General features: G+C 49.5%; 1 protein-coding gene across 3 annotated transcripts in view; it reads left to right on the forward strand.

Moving 5' to 3' along the window:
* The window catches only part of cep112 (centrosomal protein 112), a 114,980-nt gene that overhangs the window by 47,832 nt on the left and 49,270 nt on the right, over nt 1-17,878 (forward strand). For all 3 annotated transcript variants that reach the window (XM_086176291.1, XM_086176293.1, XM_086176292.1), the window contains 2 exons: nt 5,570-5,752; nt 12,497-12,727. In XM_086176291.1, the coding sequence (XP_086032417.1) occupies nt 5,570-5,752; nt 12,497-12,727 (414 nt within the window). The remainder of the gene's footprint in view (nt 1-5,569; nt 5,753-12,496; nt 12,728-17,878) is intronic.

A 17,878-nucleotide genomic window follows, 5' to 3' on the forward strand; every position in this document is an offset into this window, starting at 1 on the left:
TTTTCCACACTCTCCTACGCTCTGGACTGTTGACCCCAAGTACCTGAAATCCAGCTTCTTGATCTCCACTCCCTGTAGCCTCACCGTTCCACCCAAGTTCCTCTCATTCACGCATATATATTCTGTCTTGCTGAGACTAACTTTCATTCCTCTCCTTTCCAGAGCATACCTCCACCTCTCTAGATTTTCCTCTACCTGTTGTCTGCTCTCACTACAGATCACAATGTCATCTGCAAACATCATGGTCCATGGGGATTCCTGTCTAACCTCATCTGTCAGCCTGTCCATCACCATTGCGAACAAGAAGGGGCTCAGAGCTGATCCCTGATGGAGTCCCACCTCCACCTTGAACTTCTCTGTTACCCCTACAGCACACCTCACCACTGTCTCACGGCGGGCATACATGTCCTGCACCAGTCTAACATACTGCTCTGCCACTCCAGACTTCCTCATACAATACCAGAGCTCCTCTCTTGAGGACCTCCTCTCTATGCTTTTTCTTGGTCTACAAAAACACAATGCAGCTCCCTCTGACCTTCTCTGTACATGCAGCGACACTCGTCAGGAAATCCAGCACGCAGGCCTTGGCGAGGCTACGTGCTCCGAAGTACGGCCCTTTAATTGCACCATGTTATTAGAGATGTCTGCCCTCGTACGTCCTCCATGGACGTATACCGTCACGTAAATATTTTTCTCCCTTCTAATGGTATGGAGAATCCGATCCCGCCACGTTTCTTTGATATAACGCGATCACATGGTGCCACTTACGCCTTGGAAAGCTCGCGGCACGAACCCATGTAACATCTTTATTTGTATCAGTGTCCATAACACAATTCATTACCGCTAACCAAAACTGCCATCCTCTTTTTTTCTTTTGAGGAGCGGCCTATTACTCATTTCCAGGCTAGATTGAGTTTCACTGCGTGTAAAATCCCTTCTGATCGTTGTAAGTCGAGTATAAAAGCCCAGTGTTATTTCCAAGCAGTGGAGAAATCATTTCCCGCTATTGATTTGCTATGTGGCAGGATAGATGTTTTTCTAATTAGAATGACATTTGTGTATTTTGTATTCATTACATTAGAACCCCCCTCTCTTTTTTTTTTTTTTTTCTTTTTAAATCTACCAAATCCATGTTTAACCACTTAGGCTGTGGAATGCATGTTTTCATGTTTGCTTTAAGGGTACACTGTCAAGACAATCAAGCTCTGGCAGTTAAAAACCATGAAAGGATTGTATTTATATCCAGAAGACATTCTCGTCGTCCTGCGGCGGCGCAGTAATTGTTAGAACTCGCCTCTCCTCTGTGAAATTGTATAAAAAATAAATCCATTTTGTGTGCATAAAAGGTAAGCCATCAAATTGCTGGTGAAAGCGTCGCCATGATGATTCTAATCTGCCGCTGCAGAGCGGTTGACAGTTACGGCGATCTACACAGGGTTATCTGAAACATCAGGAAGCCTTTTGTCTTCAAGATAAAAACACCCGGAGATGAAGGGCCTGTCCGTGCCATGATGGGAACGTGAGCGCTTGTGACATTTATTTTCACAGATGGAAGGGAAGGGAGAGCGAGGACACGAGTATCGCGGCAAACGCGTCGATTATTCATGACTTATTGCGAGTCGTGCTTTTGCAGCTCGGCGCTCCGGCGCACACTGAGAACTTTGTGTGCGGCCTTTAACCGTGCCGGCGTCCGGAGGTCACGGGGTCAAGTTTGTTCATTCAGACGTTTACAAAAGAGCTTTCCTCAAGGGTGGCCTCGGCGACACTTAGAAACGCGAGGCTTCTATGAAACGCTTGTTTTCCGGCCGACCCTCTGCAGCTGGATGTCACCGTCACCCGGCACAGCTCTGCCTCCTGACGTATCCAGGTCAAACGGTCGGTTCTGGATCGTGACCTTCGCACTGCAAGGGAAATGCTGAACTGCGCCGCTTCTTGGATGTTTGTTCGGCACTCTGGAGCGATGCATCTTGCAGACACGCAGCGGATACAAACGTGCACACTCTAGAAACAGTGATAATGACCGAAAGACAGGAGGCAGAGATGGAGGTTGTAGAGATGAAGATGTTGAGGTTCTTTTTGGGAGTAACCAGGACGGAGAGGATCAGGAAGGAGTCCATCGGACGGACAGCATATGTTAGATGTTTTGGAGACTGAGATGGTTGGGTCATGGACAGAGATAGGAGAGTGAATATATTGGTAGACGGATGCTGGAATTGGACGTCTAGAGGAAGACCAAAGATTTATGGACATTGTGTGAGAGGATATGAGGTGAGTTGTTTTGAGAGAAGAGGATCCAGAGAACAGGGTTAGATGGAGATGGTGGATTCGTTGTGGTGACTCCTGAAGGGAAAAGCCGTCAGGAAAAGAAGAATTTGTCAGTGGTGCAGGACATGTATGACCGAGTTCAAAGTGATGACTGAGATGGTTTGAACATGAACTCTCCTCAATTCATGTCTAAACCATGGTAAAGATCTGTCTAGAAGGTCACCGAAGGTGGCGCTTCCAGGCAGGAGGTCAAGAGGAGGACCAAAGAGAAGATTTATAGATGTTGTGAGAGAGGATATGAGGTTAGTTGGTGTGAGAGAGGAGGATCCAGAGAATAGGGTTAGATGGAGATGGTGGATTCGCTGTGGTGACCCCTGAAGGGAAAAGCCGTAAGGAAAAGAAGAATTTGTCAGTGGTGCAGGACATGTATGACCGAGTTCAAAGTGATGACTGAGATGGTTTGAACATGAACTCTCCTCAATTCATGTCTAAACCATGGTAAAGATCTGTCTAGAAGGTCACCGAAGGTGGCGCTTCCAGGCAGGAGGTCAAGAGGAGGACCAAAGAGAAGATTTATAGAGGTTGTGAGAGAGGATATGAGGTTAGTTGGTGTGAGAGAGGAGGATCCAGAGAATAGGGTTAGATGGAGATGGTGGAGTCGCTGTGGTGACCCCTGAAGGGAAAAGCCGTAAGGAAAAGAAGAATTTGTCACAGGGTTGCAGGACATGTATGACAGAGACATGGTGATGACTGAGATGGTTTGAACATGAACACTCCTCTGTTCATGTCTGAACCATGGTGAAAATCTGACTAGAAGGTCGCTGAAGGCGGAGCTACCAGGCAGGAGGTCTAGAGGAAGACCAAAGAGAAGATTTATGGATGTCATGAGAGAGGGTATGAAGTTAGTTGGTGCGAGTGAGGAGGATCCAGAGAATAGTGTTAGCTGGAGGATGTGGATTCGCTGAGGCTACCCCTGAAGGGACAAGCCCAAAGGACAAGAAGAAGAAGACATTCATTTAGCTTGGTGTGTTATTGGTTCTCCACGACCAGGGTGTCGGGGGTTTGTGAGTCCTCCATCTCGCCTCCTCTTTCACGCTCCACCCCAGCCTCCCCTGCTGAGACCAGACAGGGCATCTGTTTCACTCCCTCCCCTCCCCTCCTCCATCCCCAAACATTTTGGATTTTCCCCCAGGGGTTGGAAGAAGCCCATTAGCTCGCTGCCCCGTCTCAGTGTGCGCGGCGCGCTCTCAAAAGCGACCACGTGAGCTTGGGCTGACAGGAGTCGTGCTGTGTGCTCACAACAGAACCCCGCTCAGCATCTCTGGCACCAAGCTGTGCTGTAACCGATTCAGTCTTCCTTCACAAGCGCCATGCCGGTCCCTTTAAGAATCGCAACACCCGGCATCCTCCATTGCATGCCGGTACTACGTGATGTCACCAGCAGGCTCCTCGCCGGGTCTGCTCCCTGTCATCTCTCTTTCGCTAGTTTCCTTACGGTGGATGTACCTCGTCCGTTTCTCCTCCTACGTTCTACCTCTGATTACTCTCCAAAATTCCTCTTGGTCCAAGACTCTAAACTGGAGCGAACAGTAAGCCAGGATGTCGTCCCCCTGCCCCCACCTCGACTCCATCACACCCCACTTTCTGTTACCGCCTGTCCCGCTGTCGTGCTGTCCTGCTGAGGAGTTCTCAAAGCATGTTCTGCATGTGTGTGTGTGTGTGTGTGTGTGTGTCCGGCTCGACCTGCGAGGAAGCGCGTTCGCACCTGTTTAATGTGAACCCTTTATATTGGAAAGCCAGAGCGGATTCGGTCTACTTATCCAATGCAAGCCTTTGACGGTCCATGTGTCCGGTTAAAAAAAAAAAAAAGGCTCTCCGTGCATGTGTGTGTGTGTGTGTGTGTGTGTGTTTTGTATGTGAGTCCAAAAGCAGCCACATAGTTGAAAGTTCTCCTCCAACTATATCCATCTATTTTTCTCCGGTGCCCTTTCGGAGGGCACTAACAAAGCTCCCCCGAAGCTGAAGGGTAGATTCTTGGCGGCCAAAATGAAGCGTCTATTGTGGCCTTCCCTTCAGAGCCGGGCCAGGAATTCGGCTTCCTGTAGATCGCCCCTCATTCATCACCTGCTCTGAATAGCGCGCGGGGTCCGAAGATGGCGCCGGGAACAGAGCGGGCAGCAGGCATAGAGCTTGTGGATCTGGCTCCGCTGGCAGGCCAGGTAGGGTGCCGTCAGACACAATGTGCAGGGGATTATTTTCAAAGCGGGGGAGGCGAATAGACCCGAGGCCCCCGCTGTTTTTTCCAAGGCTCCGGCTGGGGCTTCGCGGCCGGATGGCGCGGGGGGTCACTCGTCCCCCCCCCCACCCCCCGGGCGCCGTGGGGGACTGGGAACTGGAGCTGAGCCTGGGAAAAGGCTCGCCGCTTTCGGGACGTGAGGCGGCGGCAGGTGACTCCGGAATAATAACACACACTCACGTTGGCTCCAGCTAACGGGACGAATGAGGAAAAACAAAAAAAAAACAGTAAAACCGTATCTTTAGCGTTAAACGTCCGGCGTGGTCCGGAGGCCGGGCTCCGGTGCGACTGCGGTTATTATCTCAAATGCTCTTCCTCGAGGGCGCGAACGATAGCGGCGGGAGGTCGGTCACATGTCACGCCCACCGATAATAAGCAGTGACTTTAAAATTAATTTGGAGGACGACACCACCGGGAAAAGTACTTTTATCAACAATTTTTTTTTTTTTTTTTCCTCCCCCTCCCCCCCCCCCCCCCCCCCCCCACATCAGGGTGCTACTCTAAGCTCTCGCCTCCCACTCCTCGATTTTTTTTTTTTTTTTTTCTGATTTGGATTTCTAATGATCACAAGCGATGCCTAAGCCGATTTTCGCATGCTGTCAGACGCATAGCATGGGGCATCGGCTGGTTTCTGCAGACAGATGGCTAACCCCTGCCAGCCTTTATACATAGCCTAAACTAGCCGCTCTTTTATATCCCGACCACAGAATGGGAGCGAGGGGGACTGAATCCGAGCGGGGGAACGGCACATTTAGGGCCGGTCCGTGCAATTGGCGGAAAAAGGTGAGAGGGCGGTGGAGGCGTCCGGATGTAAACACATCACATCGCGTCGTCCTGCGACGACGTGACGAAGCGAAGAAAGTTCGGAAGCCTTTTTTCGGTCGGGCGCGTAGACGTCCGGTCGGTCGGGGGGACGGGATAAAGGAAGAACGGGCGGATGGACAAGTTGTCATGACGACAGGGTTGCTCGGCTGATGGAGTCTTTCTTTGCCCCGCTTGTCCAATCAGATGGCTGAGCAGCGCGTGCAGCACGAGCAGGAGAGGACGCGGCTGCAGCAGCAGCACAGCGCGGAAAAGGACAGCCTGGTCCAGGAGCGCCAGCGGGAGGCGAGCAGCCTGGAGAGGCAGGCCAGGGCGCTTCTCCAGCAGCACCAACAACACACCCAGGAGTGGAGGAAGCGTGATGCCCAGGTAGGGGGTCTCCACTGATCCACGTTCGCACACACTTGCTGACCCGACGCTCTCCCGTGGACAAGCATTTTTGTATTTTCCCCCCCCAGTGACATTTCCATGGGATTTCAAAAGCACAGTGGGTGAAGACACTTTTTTTTTTTTTCTTTCCTTTTTTTTTTTTTTTTTTTTTTTTTTTTTTTTTTTCCAGCTTCTTTCCGCCCTCCCTCCGCCGGACAGATATTGATTTCACAGAGGGTACCGGTCCAAAAAGATTTGCCGAGCGCTTTTGGATAAAAAATTTATTTTAGTCAATCGGCGGCGCAAAGAAAGAGTGCAATAAGCGAAAATGATACCGCCCTAACTTTTTAATATTTTTAAAAAAAACTGCGCAGGGGGGATTTTGGTCACCACGAGGCGAGGTTTATTTTGAAATCGCCGATTTAAATCGTCTTTTCTGGTTCCGAACCGGCGTCAAGTGTCTGGTTTCCCCCCCACAGAATCGCCGTCCGCCCGGGATTCTCATGTTCTCGGGCTGGACAGCAGCGTCGCCGCCGTGACTTTTGGACACTTTTTTCGGGGATGTTCATCGCGCCGCCGAGCCGGCCGTACTTCCCGTGTCCTCGCCTCTCCTCAGCCCGGCTAGCTTGGAGCTCAGCGGGAAGCCGCTTTGACAAACCAGCCCACAGCTGGGCTTGTGTTTCACTCCTCAGCCTCTCCAAAATGAAATCTTACTCAAAGGCTGTCAGACCCGCCGACCCGGCCGGATCTGAGAATAAAGAGGCGCTCGTTTGGAATATAGACCTCGGACCGTCCGGTGGAACCCAAACTGTTTTGTGTGTTGTTTTGTCACCCGGCGGGATTGTTTTTGAGCTTAAAGCCGATGCCGGAATCTCTTCGTTTTTATGGCCGGACCTGTTCTGCATGTGAAATGTGAATGCACTTTTCAACCTGCCACGCTCCCCCACTCTCCTCCGCACCGTCGAACAAGCGCGTGTTGTTTTTCTTTTCGCGTTTGTTTTGGGTTTAATTCTTCGGGAGTGTGTCGTCCTGACATGCTAGGTCGCCTCCAACCCGGCTTGACGGCTGCAGGGTCAAGACATTCTCTGATTGCTAATATGGTCAGAGCTTCTTTCTGAAAATCCTATAGTGGCGGATGCGATTCGCAGCTGTTTTCCCGTGTCGGTATATTTCCAGAAAACGGTGTAACATGAGGGAAACATCATTCCAGCTCTTGTCTTCTCCCTCTCATCTGCTTTTCTCTTACGTCTTTTTTGGAAATCGTCCTATAGAGCGATCAGCTAGAGAGTCGCCGGAGAAGCTGTCACACCAGAGCACGTCTGCAGATAACGTGACAAAACGCTCACGTCAAAATGACTCGCTAGTCTGACAAATCTCGGGGTCTCAGTAGGTGACAGAAAGCAAACGCAACCCGGTCCTCTCATCATTGCCGGTTCCCGTTCACCCGCGCAGCATTTTAAGCAGACATCAGATGCCTGTCTCAAGTCAGACCTGAAAGCGGTTGAAATCAAGATTTATTTATTTTTTTCATTCAGGCCTCGAGATGAAGGATTGCGAGGAAAAACTGGAAAATATGAGGCGGGATCGGCTTCTTGTTCAAGCGCCGCTCAGCGGCCGGGCTCTGAGAAGGACACCAAACCCAAACCGGGGCCGTGAAAGATGAGGTTTTTCCAATCGGAGCGAAGCCGCTTATTATCGAACAGGTTTCTACGACTCGACCGGATCGGCTTTGAAAACCGTAAAGCCAAGGTTATGAAAATATGGCGCGCGTTCTGTGGCTCGGACGGCGCTCGACCGCAAAACGGCCCGGGATAAACGTGGACGGGATTTAAAAAAAGTGGGAAATAGACACGCCGAAATCACACACGGAACGGAGGAGGGGTCGCGAATCAAGAGCTGGCCGGAGGAAAGGCGAATGTCAGTCAGGCACTCGGAGGATGAGTAATACCCTCTGCCTCCATTGATGTGGGACGCCAGTAAACAGCATTCCTGACTTGCATAGTGTTTATTGGAATGAAAGCCCGTGAGTCACCGCCGTCATCGTGAGAGGAAGCCGGAGAAGTCGTACGGGGACACGCCGTCCTCATCCCGGCGCCGCCTCCGGTCGAGACGCCCGCCGTGCAGAAACGTACACGTTTTCTTAATGTAACAAGTAATCCGCCAATTATGCGTAATTCCTCATCTCATTTAAAAAGCGCACTGTGGCTGAGCTGCAGGGATGAGCTGCGGGCGAAACCACTTTCCTCAGCTCTAAATGATAATACGTGACATTTTCAGAGCAGGGTTGGGAATCTCCAAGAGTGTTCTGATTGATTTAGGCGATATTGAATTGTAATAGCATCTGTTATCCACGCGTCTTATCGCCGCGGTTACAATTTCAGGCTTTTTAAATGTCGTTTGAGTCGAGAGATAACCTCTCGGAATTGAACCGCCGTCCACCGTAAAGCTAGTAAAGCACAGTAAAGTGTTCCTGACGCCGGGAGTCGCTAACTAGCCGGCTAGCTGCTTTCACCGCAGAGTGCCAAATTGATTTGTTTTAGTGTTTTCAGTGCAGACGAAATCGGAATGGGAATTTATGAAATCGGCCCGCGGCGTAGAATCCATGCCGAAGACTCCCGAGATGAATTCGAGCGCAAAGACAAACTATGTTGAGTTGTTTACGACCCGCCTGCTGGTCGTTGGAGGGAACGCGAGCAGATCCGACGAGTTGTTGTTGTTTTTGTTGTCGTTGTTGTTGTTGTTATCGTTGTCCAGACATCAACGCAGTGGGAAGGTTTGGGAGAGGCAAACATCTCTGTAGTAACAAAGGGTCAAATTAAAACAGGAAGTTGCACAAAATAGAAATATCATTGGGGAACGTTTTTTTTGTTCTTTTTTTTTTTCCCCTAGAAATGTGTTAAATTCCAAGTCTGCAGAAATGAAACATCACATGCAGAGGAGCACGTCATCGTGTGCAAATACGATGGCGGTCTTGTTCTTGAGATTCTCTAAATTATATCTGAGGCTGAATTTGACTTCAAAACTAGGGCTGGAAAATTATAAATTCATTTAGTTTTATTTTCTTAGAAACAACTGAATTGTTTGTTCTTTGCAAACTTAATCATTCATTTTTTTTTTTTTTTTTTTCCTCCGCTGCTTCTCCAAAACTCATTTTATGGGTTTTTATTTCTCCCGAATAATTATGCCTTTCCTCGGCACACCATCTGGACATCAAACAGCATCAGCACAAGTCTTATGAGTTCCTTCCTTTGGGCCGCGATGGACTAAATAACGACGCCGTCAATCTTTCAAAGCATTTCAATCCCGGGATTGGTTTTGAGACGAGTCGAATCAAGAGCGCGGTGACAAACAAAGGCAGACAAGCGACGCCGCCGTGAACACGGATCGTCTCAGCGCTCGTGTTTTGTCATTTACCGCGATCGGGCCGTAACGTCTGATATTCCCGTCTTGTTATTTACTGATTTGCCGCGGCGGACAAATAACCCCCCCCCCCCCCCCCCATCTGGTGCATCTTTTATTTTGTTTGTGTGATTGAAATTTAATCGCATCCTTCAAGTGCGGCTCTTTCCCGCGCAGATGACAAGTCATCACGGGGGAAATTCACGGACGCGGCTCCGCGACGTACCGAGCGTTTCACTTTTCCAATCGTCATTTCGTCCTCACGCGTGTCGGACTAAAGATACCCGGCTGACGACGACGACGACGACGCCGGCCAGCGTTACTTTTATCGCGTGCACAAATGCACAACCGTTGTTTATCTTCCATTTCTTATACATGATTTATCTCTTTTAATTTCTCAATAGTCACGCCGTCAACGTATATATGATACAGTGAGTAAAAAAAAATCAAAACAGCGAGCAGTGGTGTTTGAAAGTGGCGTGGGCGGGATGGCGACCGCCGAGCTCACGTGCGCACTCGAGACTTACTGAGTCACTTGAAACATCATGCATTTGGGAAACAGAGGGCTTAGAGCTAATCTGCCCAAAAGTAAAGAGAATGCGAGCACTTCTAAATCCCAGTAATTAGCATAATAAATCTTGTTTGTTTATTTCATGCGAAACCTCATTTGACTTCTTCTCCTGTAACTCTGCGAGAAAAACAGCCACAACAAGCAGTCGAGCGAGCGAGCGCCTCCGAGGCGGAGGAACGTAATTCCGGGTCGACAAAGTTGGCGCCGAGCGTTCCCGCCTGTCAAACTAACAGCAAACTTGAGCCTTGTCTCGTGCCGGAGTCGTCCTCGCAGGAGGAGCGCCGGCATCACGCGAGCGCTAATGAGATTCATTAGGGTTTAGCGCCATTAAGCGGGGCCTGTAAGCCACACCGGCGCGCCGGGAAGCGCACGACGCCACGGTGAATTACGTGCACAGGCGCCGCAGGTCGAGCCGCAACCACGAGCCGACGCATCCCAGAGTCGACGATGATGATAATCATGAACTCGCTACCGAAATAATCTCGTAATAATAGTTTTGAACGTTCCTCGACCGATCGAATGCCTCGTGAATTGAGCGCGGGAGCGCGAAGGTTAGCGTAGCGTCTGGCATGAATGACCGCGTCCAGCAACCGTCCTTATTATCAGAGGAGCCGCCGCTTGAATCCGCCAGGACTAATGTTTAAGATATTGCGAACAGATTGCGCCCCTCCCTCGTTCATTCTCGCCCGTTTTACTAAATCGAGCGTTTCAAAAGATAAGACGACTGTTCGTCAAGAGATGATTCGTTTCTTCCCGGCGAGGAAGGCTCACCTATTTCCAAAGCGTCGAGGCCGAGCGTGGAACACGCGTTGTTTTTGTCGGGACTCCGTCCCGCCCCTTCATTTGGCAACCGGCTCCGGGACTGAAAAGCGGCGATTAATCCCCCGGAGGCTATTTCTGCTCGCATTAAACGCTCGAGTCACTCGAGGCCTCGTAGCTTATCGTACCCTTCGGATGCCTCGACGACGACGTCTCCCGGTTTTCCACGCGCTCTCCAAACTCGCTGATATTTTTTTCTGGATTTAACAGATGGGCTCTGTCAGCCGGTGATTCATGCTTTTCCACCCTCTGGTCTGATGCTTTGCCAGCCTTTTGTCTTGCCAGCTGACACGCTTTGACCCAATATATTTGATTTGACACTCTCCTATTGTCGCCGAGAGCCGCTTCATCACAAAGCTCCCCCCGTCAGCTGCTAACACGTGCCGCGCCGAAACGGCCGCGTCGCGCACTTCCAAGGCAAACGCGCTCGCTTGGCCTCTTCTCCGGTTGCCGACGAGTTATTGCCAATGCCACTGCTGTGGAAGATTATACCGTAATTATTACAAGATTTTTTGGAAGGCAGATCATCCACATTTGTTAAAGAGAGAATTATACATTAAAGGCTCTTCGGGGCTCACATCAAAAAAAGCCGTTTGCCCTTGAAAGCCGCAGCGGCGCAAAGAGACTTGTAATTTTGTGAGACGGGCGAACGGGAGGCGGCTGTTTGTTTTCACCTCCTGCTTGCGCTCTTAAGGTATACGGCGGCCCGGACATGCGTCCGCATGTGGATTTATCCGTGCGTGCCGGTGTCGGAGGGAGTGTTTCGCCGAGCCGCGGCATCTGCCTGTTTCTTTTTCTTTTTTTTTGACACCGCTTTGAAGTCTCTTTGATCCTCCGGCGTGCTCGCCCCGAAAAAGACTTCACACACTTTGTGTCTGATTGCCTTAACGTGGCGTTGTCCTAGGATGCCCGGGCTTTTTCCGGCGGGGCGGAGGCAGGGGGCGAGGGGTTGCGGCGGCTGCACGGGCAGACGGCAGCGGAAAGTGGAAGAAGTATGAAATAAAAACCACGCTCACCGGGGGGAGTAATGAGGACGTGCAATAGCGACGGAATATTTGCAATAAATGCAGGAAAGTCTGAAACCCCCGCTGCATCTTTCTGACGATGCAGAATTCTCCCCGCTTTGCTGCGCGTCCATTACGGCGCATTAAAATAATAAGTGGGACGTTTAAGTCGCGCAATTGCCCCCTCAGTCATCGTCTTCTCGGGAAGAATCATTCAGTTCCACGTGCCTCTCCGTGCACGTTTGAACATTCGCCCCGTTGTTTGTTTCCATTCCAGTTCCTCTCTTTGAGCGCAATTTTTCCCAATTTTTTTTTTTTTTTTTTCCAAATCCAAATATTTCCCAAACTCTCGAGCTGATTCTTCACAACATGTCAGGCCGGTCTATTTCTGCTGTTGCAGGAGCGACGGGTTTGAACTTATTAGCATTCCAGCGATGTGATGTTGAAACTCACTGGTAACTATTAAAAGGCTCTTCTGGGCAAAATCAGAGCTGCGCATCCAAAAAAAGAGAGGTGAAAGGGGTCAGAGCGTGGCGGCTTCCCCGCTCCACGCCCCGAAACAGCAACATTTAACAACGTTGCGTGTCTCCTCCCAGCCTCATTAGCTGCTCCACTTAGCGGTGTGTTTGCGGCGGACGGCGATTAAAGACCGATACGTGCCGATACTCGCCCCTCCCCGAACGGCTCGGGGATTTTATCTTCGTCACACACGGTTGTCAGGATGCGGGGAGGCGCCGCGAGCCGTCGTATCAACGTCCGTGTCACGCCGTCCGCCATCTATAGGTGGAATCGATCGGGAAAATTCCCGTACCGACTGGAATCCTCTGAATCGTCACAAAGTGTAATAACCCAATGAGCTTACGCGGATTCGGAGCCGCGGCACGTCTGCGGGGTGTGTAAATATAACTGGCCTAAATTCACTTCGCCTGTCTGTTTTTCGCGGCTCTCTAGACAATTTCGGACTTGGAGGCCCAGTTGTCGGCTCTGCGCGAGGAGCTCCAGGCGGCCGGCGGCCAGCACAAGCAGCAGTTGGCTGAGATGGCCATGCTGCGGGAGGAGGACAGGCAGAAGGCCTACCTGGACAAGGAGGCGTCTCTGGAGCGTCTTCGCTCCGATCTGGAAGGCGTCCGCGGCGACCTCAAGAGAAACCACCAGCGGGAGATGGACGCCGCCAAGGAGAAGGTAACTCGGGAATCGGACGTGAAATCTAATCGCTCGCGGCCGGGAATGTATTTCAAATTTCACATCTGACCGTGGAGGAAGATGTAAACACACACTGAGCGCAAGAGGTCGGATCAGTTCAGAGCTGAAGAACTGAAAGCGACAAACGTCCGGCTGACGCTGAGGTTCGGCCCGTATGACCGCACGCCGCCGGGCCAGAAGCACGAAACATGACATACGGCCTCTGTTGTTCGGACCGCGATGCAGTTCGGGTATCAGATGAGGTGAGAACAACTTTATTTATCCCGAAGGAAATTGTTCTGCCAGAGTTTCAAGCAAAAACATAGCAGTAATAGATAATAGTAGGAAGGAGGGAGAATAAGAATGTCTTAAGAAGGTCTTAAGTACAAAGATTTGAAGATTCCCTGCGGCTGAGGGAGGAGGAATTAAAAAGTCTGATAGCCTCAGGTAGGAAAGACCTCCTGTGGCGTTCAGTGGAGCTCCTTGGTGGTATCAGTCTACGGCTGAAAGAGCTCTGACAGGACGTCAGTGTCCATGCAGGAGGTGATGGACCTTCTCTGACACCTGCACAACAGACTCCAGCTCCACTCCCAGGACAGATCCAGCTCTCCTGATGAGCTTGTTGAGTCTGTTAGCGTCAGCGGTCTCGATCCTGCTGCCCAGCACACAACAGCGTAGAAGATGACGCCGGACACCACCGAGTGGTAGAACATCTGCATCATGGTCCTGCAGACGTTGGAAGATCTGAGCCTCCTGAGGAAGAACAGGCGGCTCTGACCCTTCTTGAAGATGGCGTTGGTGTTTACAGTCCAGTTTATTGTCCAAGTGGACCCCCGGGTATTTGTAGGTGTCCACAATGTCCACTTCTGTACCCCTGGTGGTGGACAGAAGTGGACATTGTGGACACCTACAAATCTGTAGGGTATCTGGGTATCTTCAGAAACCAGGTCCTGGTCGCTGCGCACCTTAATGTGATTGGATTAGCGGGTCTGAAACAGACACCCGGGTCGCTCACAGCAAGGAAACACCAGCTTTGCGTTTCTGATGCGTCTGCGAACGCACGTCTTCTGAGGTTCCCTATCACACACACACACACACACACACACACACTCGCTAGAAGAAAACGGACCCACGGCTGGGAAATCAGCCGTAATCTCGCGCTAGTGGAGCGAGAAGCTAACCTTAGGCGGTGTTGATCAGAACCTAATCCCCCAGCAGGGCCCATCAAAGACAGCGTTTTTCATTAGACGCCGTCCGGCGCCAGCTGTGCGGCATTAACCCCGGAATGCCGAGACCTCCGGAGCACCGGGACGCCATTTTGGCTTTCAGTCGCACACAAAAAGCGGGACTGGAAGGGAGCAGAAAGAAGGAGAGCGGTGAGCTTATTACCGGGGAGATCGCATTTGAACAAACCGTGCCGTTTCATATCTCCTTTTTTTTTCTTTTCTTTTTTAGATCTATTAAAGACACTTTATCTCTAATCCCTCTACATGACCGACAGTTTTCTGGGAATTGGGAGTGGATTCAAAGCAGCGTGGCTGAATTTTGAACTTGGACTGATAACACTATCAGCAGCAATGTGCTAGATTCATGTTTTTTTTTTTTTTTTTCATGAAGCAGATGAAGGAATTCTTCCTCTTTGTCAGCCAAAAGTGCAAGATTCAGGTTGAACATTTTTTTTACCCTTCTTTTTTTTTTTCCCCGACTTTCTAATCTGTCCTCCGCTTTAACTTTGGCGTGGGCGAATCGCGTCTCCGTCGCCGTACCCTTTCTTTCTTTCTTTTCCACATGGGATTGAAGTCAGCCAGGCATCAGACCCGTATTGACTCGATCGCCCCGTTCCGTAAGCTGAAAAATTTCTCCTCCGTTTGATGCCGAGAGAAATGCTGCGCGCTGCAGTCCGAGCGCAGCCCGGGCAGGACGGCTGGGGTTTTTTTTTTTTTTTTTTTCTCAACACATCTCCCAGATCCAGGAAAAAAAAAAGGCCAGAGAAATCCATTAAATCCATGAATGGATTCTCATCAAAGACGCATGCGTTTAAGAAGGCAGAGACAGAGGGAGAGGGGAGTGATACTGGCAGACGGGGGGAGTTTGGGGAGCTGCAAGTCGGTGCTGTTGGAATGAAATAATGAGAAACAGAATGTGTGAGGAGATACGATAAGGAGAGAAGATAGCTCTCGACTCCTCAGCTGCAGGAAAGGAAAAAAAAAGAGAAAGAAAAGGCGAGGAATGGAAGGTGGGTTGAGGAGTTTGTGAGGGTTTCTTAGTCCGGGCGGTGATTGAAGTGTGTGTGAACACACACACACACACACACACACACACACACACACACATATGCCTCGACCTCCCAATCTCTGGGCTCCACTGAGGGGTCTGTGAAGCTGCCTGGGTGGCTGATAAAGACACCTCATCTCTGGGCTGCACTGTGCAAGAATCCTGACACACACACACACACACACACACACACACACACACACACACACCTTTTTATTCTCCTCCACACGTCTACTGTCTTTCCTCTCTTGTCTCCATCACTGCCATCATACCCAGAGCATCAGGGCTTCCACCAAAAAGTTGGTCTGACTGAAATTCAGGGTCAGCTGTGGAGGAAGACACACACACACACACACACACACACACACACACACACACCGACGTAGCTATTCCGGTCCTTGTAGTGTCACACAGGAACACACACAGTTATTCACCTGCTCACTATCACGTAAAAGAGAGGTCATATTTGTTTTGTGGCCGAGAGTTCGATTAACTTTGAAGTACAGAAAAGCTCTTTGTTTCAGGGCCGGGCTCGGCCGTGCTACGCTACGCTACGCTATGCTACGCTACGCTTCGCCGCGCCGCGCTCCCTCCCTGCCCGTCAATATAACAGATATGAGATTAAATGAAATGAGAGATCAGTAGGGCACGGGCTTGATAGGAGATGAATAGTGTCTGGAACCTTGAATTCATGTTTACTCTCAGTCTGGGGACCGCGGCACTTTTGAAGCACGCGAGCAGATTAGCTGTGCAAATTTTATCTGATACGTTTGTGTTGACTGAGGGTTTAGAAATAGCCGAGGAGCCCCTTTGCAGCCGCGCACCTTGTTCTACCCGGTTTTATTTTTTTCCTTGCTTTTGATTATCGGTGACGCCATAAATGCTAGTATATTCCTAGGACCAGGGCAAAGACCCTCCTCCCTGGTGGCTCCTCAGGCAAGCTGAGCGTTTCATCCAGGTATGGAAAAATAAACTCTAAAAGCAGACCATTGGTTAGGCTAGGATTAGGAAATGCTGCTATTCTTTCCTTTTCTCTGGAACACATACTGTTTTTTCCGGACTATACATCACTCCGGAGTACAAGTCGCACCAGCCATAAAATGCGTAATAAAGAAGGAAAAAACATATATAAGTCGCACTGGAGTATAAGTCGCATTTTTGGGGGGGAATTTATTTAACACCAAGAATAGACATTTCATCTTGAAAGGCAATTTAAAATGAAAATAGAATAGAGAACAACAGGCTGAACAAGTACAGCCTATATGACGCATAAACAACGAACTGAGAGCATGCCTGCTAGGCTATGCTAACGTAACATATTACGGTAAGAGTCATTCAAATAACGATAGCATGTAGCACATGCTACAACCAAACAATCTCTGTCACTCTTAATCATTAAATCAAAGGAAATCTTCTTCTTCGGTGTCACTTCTGAACAACTCCGCCAACTCCGAAGGTAGACAACACGCCGCTTCCTCTTCTACCGGTACGTTTCTTACGTCAGAGTCATCGTCACTTGCAGTTCCAAATATTCCAGCCTTTTTTGGATCCCGACAGGACGGCGTCCTTGCTCTGATAGAGAGGCTATTGCGTTGCATGAAGCGGTAACGCCAGGAAGCTCCTCCCACAAAGTCATTTAAATTCATCTCCTTGGCAACGACCTGGTGTGAAGAAGCAACCGTCCTGTTGACAAGCCTCTCCCGGCAGCACCTTGTTCAAGCACCAAGTGTGAACTCGTTCCGCTAGCCGTGGCCAGCTAGCTTTTAGCCCGCGATTAGCTTTTTTAGTTTTCTTCATTTCAGTAAGAGTAACCTCCGCTTTTCGCCAGTCCCTTAAGAGTTTCTCTCTAACTTCGAAATTTCTGCTGCTCGATCGCCATTTTCGGCTGCATATTTCACTCCTTCCGGCTTGTAACCTGTAGAATATGACTTTCTTTTCGGTGCCATTTTTGTTCCGCCCTTCTCGGTTGTTTTTATAAGTTAGCGCGAATGTTGAAATGATCAATTTTCTTAAGTACAGAAGTCGCTGGCAACTTTTTTTTTCACAACCCACTTGGTTGCCATGACCCGCCCCCGCTAAATTTTGATTGGTTGGCATGTGTGTGTGACGATCGCCGTTATATTAAAGACACACACGCAGACACAGACACACACACATATCAGAGCAAGAGAGCTCAATTATTTCACACATAAATCGCTCCAGAGTATAAGTCGCACCCGCCGCCAAACTATGAAAAAAATGCGACTTATAGTCCGGAAAATACGGTACATACATGCACCTGTAAGTTGCATGCTTTAGTCCGGTAAAGTACAAAGGTGTCAAACGTTCGGGCCGCGGGCCAGCAGCGGCCCGCCAGGGGGTCCAATCCCACCTGTGGATTAAATCTACAATTTCAAAAAATACCCAAAAAGTATGAACCACTTTTTCAAAATAAAAATGCATTTTCCATATTGTCTGCTGGAGCTGCACTGTTTTAGTCAGCAACACGGTGTGACTCCGAACTTTCAGCAGATGGCAGCAATGCAGCTTCCGGATCTGCAAAAGGCATTTTTTACTTATTGTTAGAAATGGTCAAAAAAGAGAAAAAAAGGACATGCAGTGTATTGTACTTCTTATCTATTCCTTGAGGTGAATAAGTAACCCGCATGCTCGGTGTGGTTGAGGCAAGTTTCGGCGCTGCTATGAGACTCGCCATTGCAAAAAAATGTATTTTGTTGAACTGAGAAGGCAGAACTGAGGCAAAGTGTTGTTGAAATTGGACTTATTTTTCCTCATGAATCTCAGGTTGTTCATTATGTATTTTTTAAAGGAACAGTTCATTATACATGAAGATTTAATCATATGTCTCTTCTCCTTAACACTGAAACGGAGGAAAAA

This window comes from Fistularia commersonii, chromosome 28, assembly GCF_037954325.1.
Source record: "Fistularia commersonii isolate RoL2024-O1a breed Wild chromosome 28, RoL_Fcom_v1.0, whole genome shotgun sequence".
Classification (NCBI taxonomy): domain Eukaryota; kingdom Metazoa; phylum Chordata; class Actinopteri; order Syngnathiformes; family Fistulariidae; genus Fistularia; species Fistularia commersonii.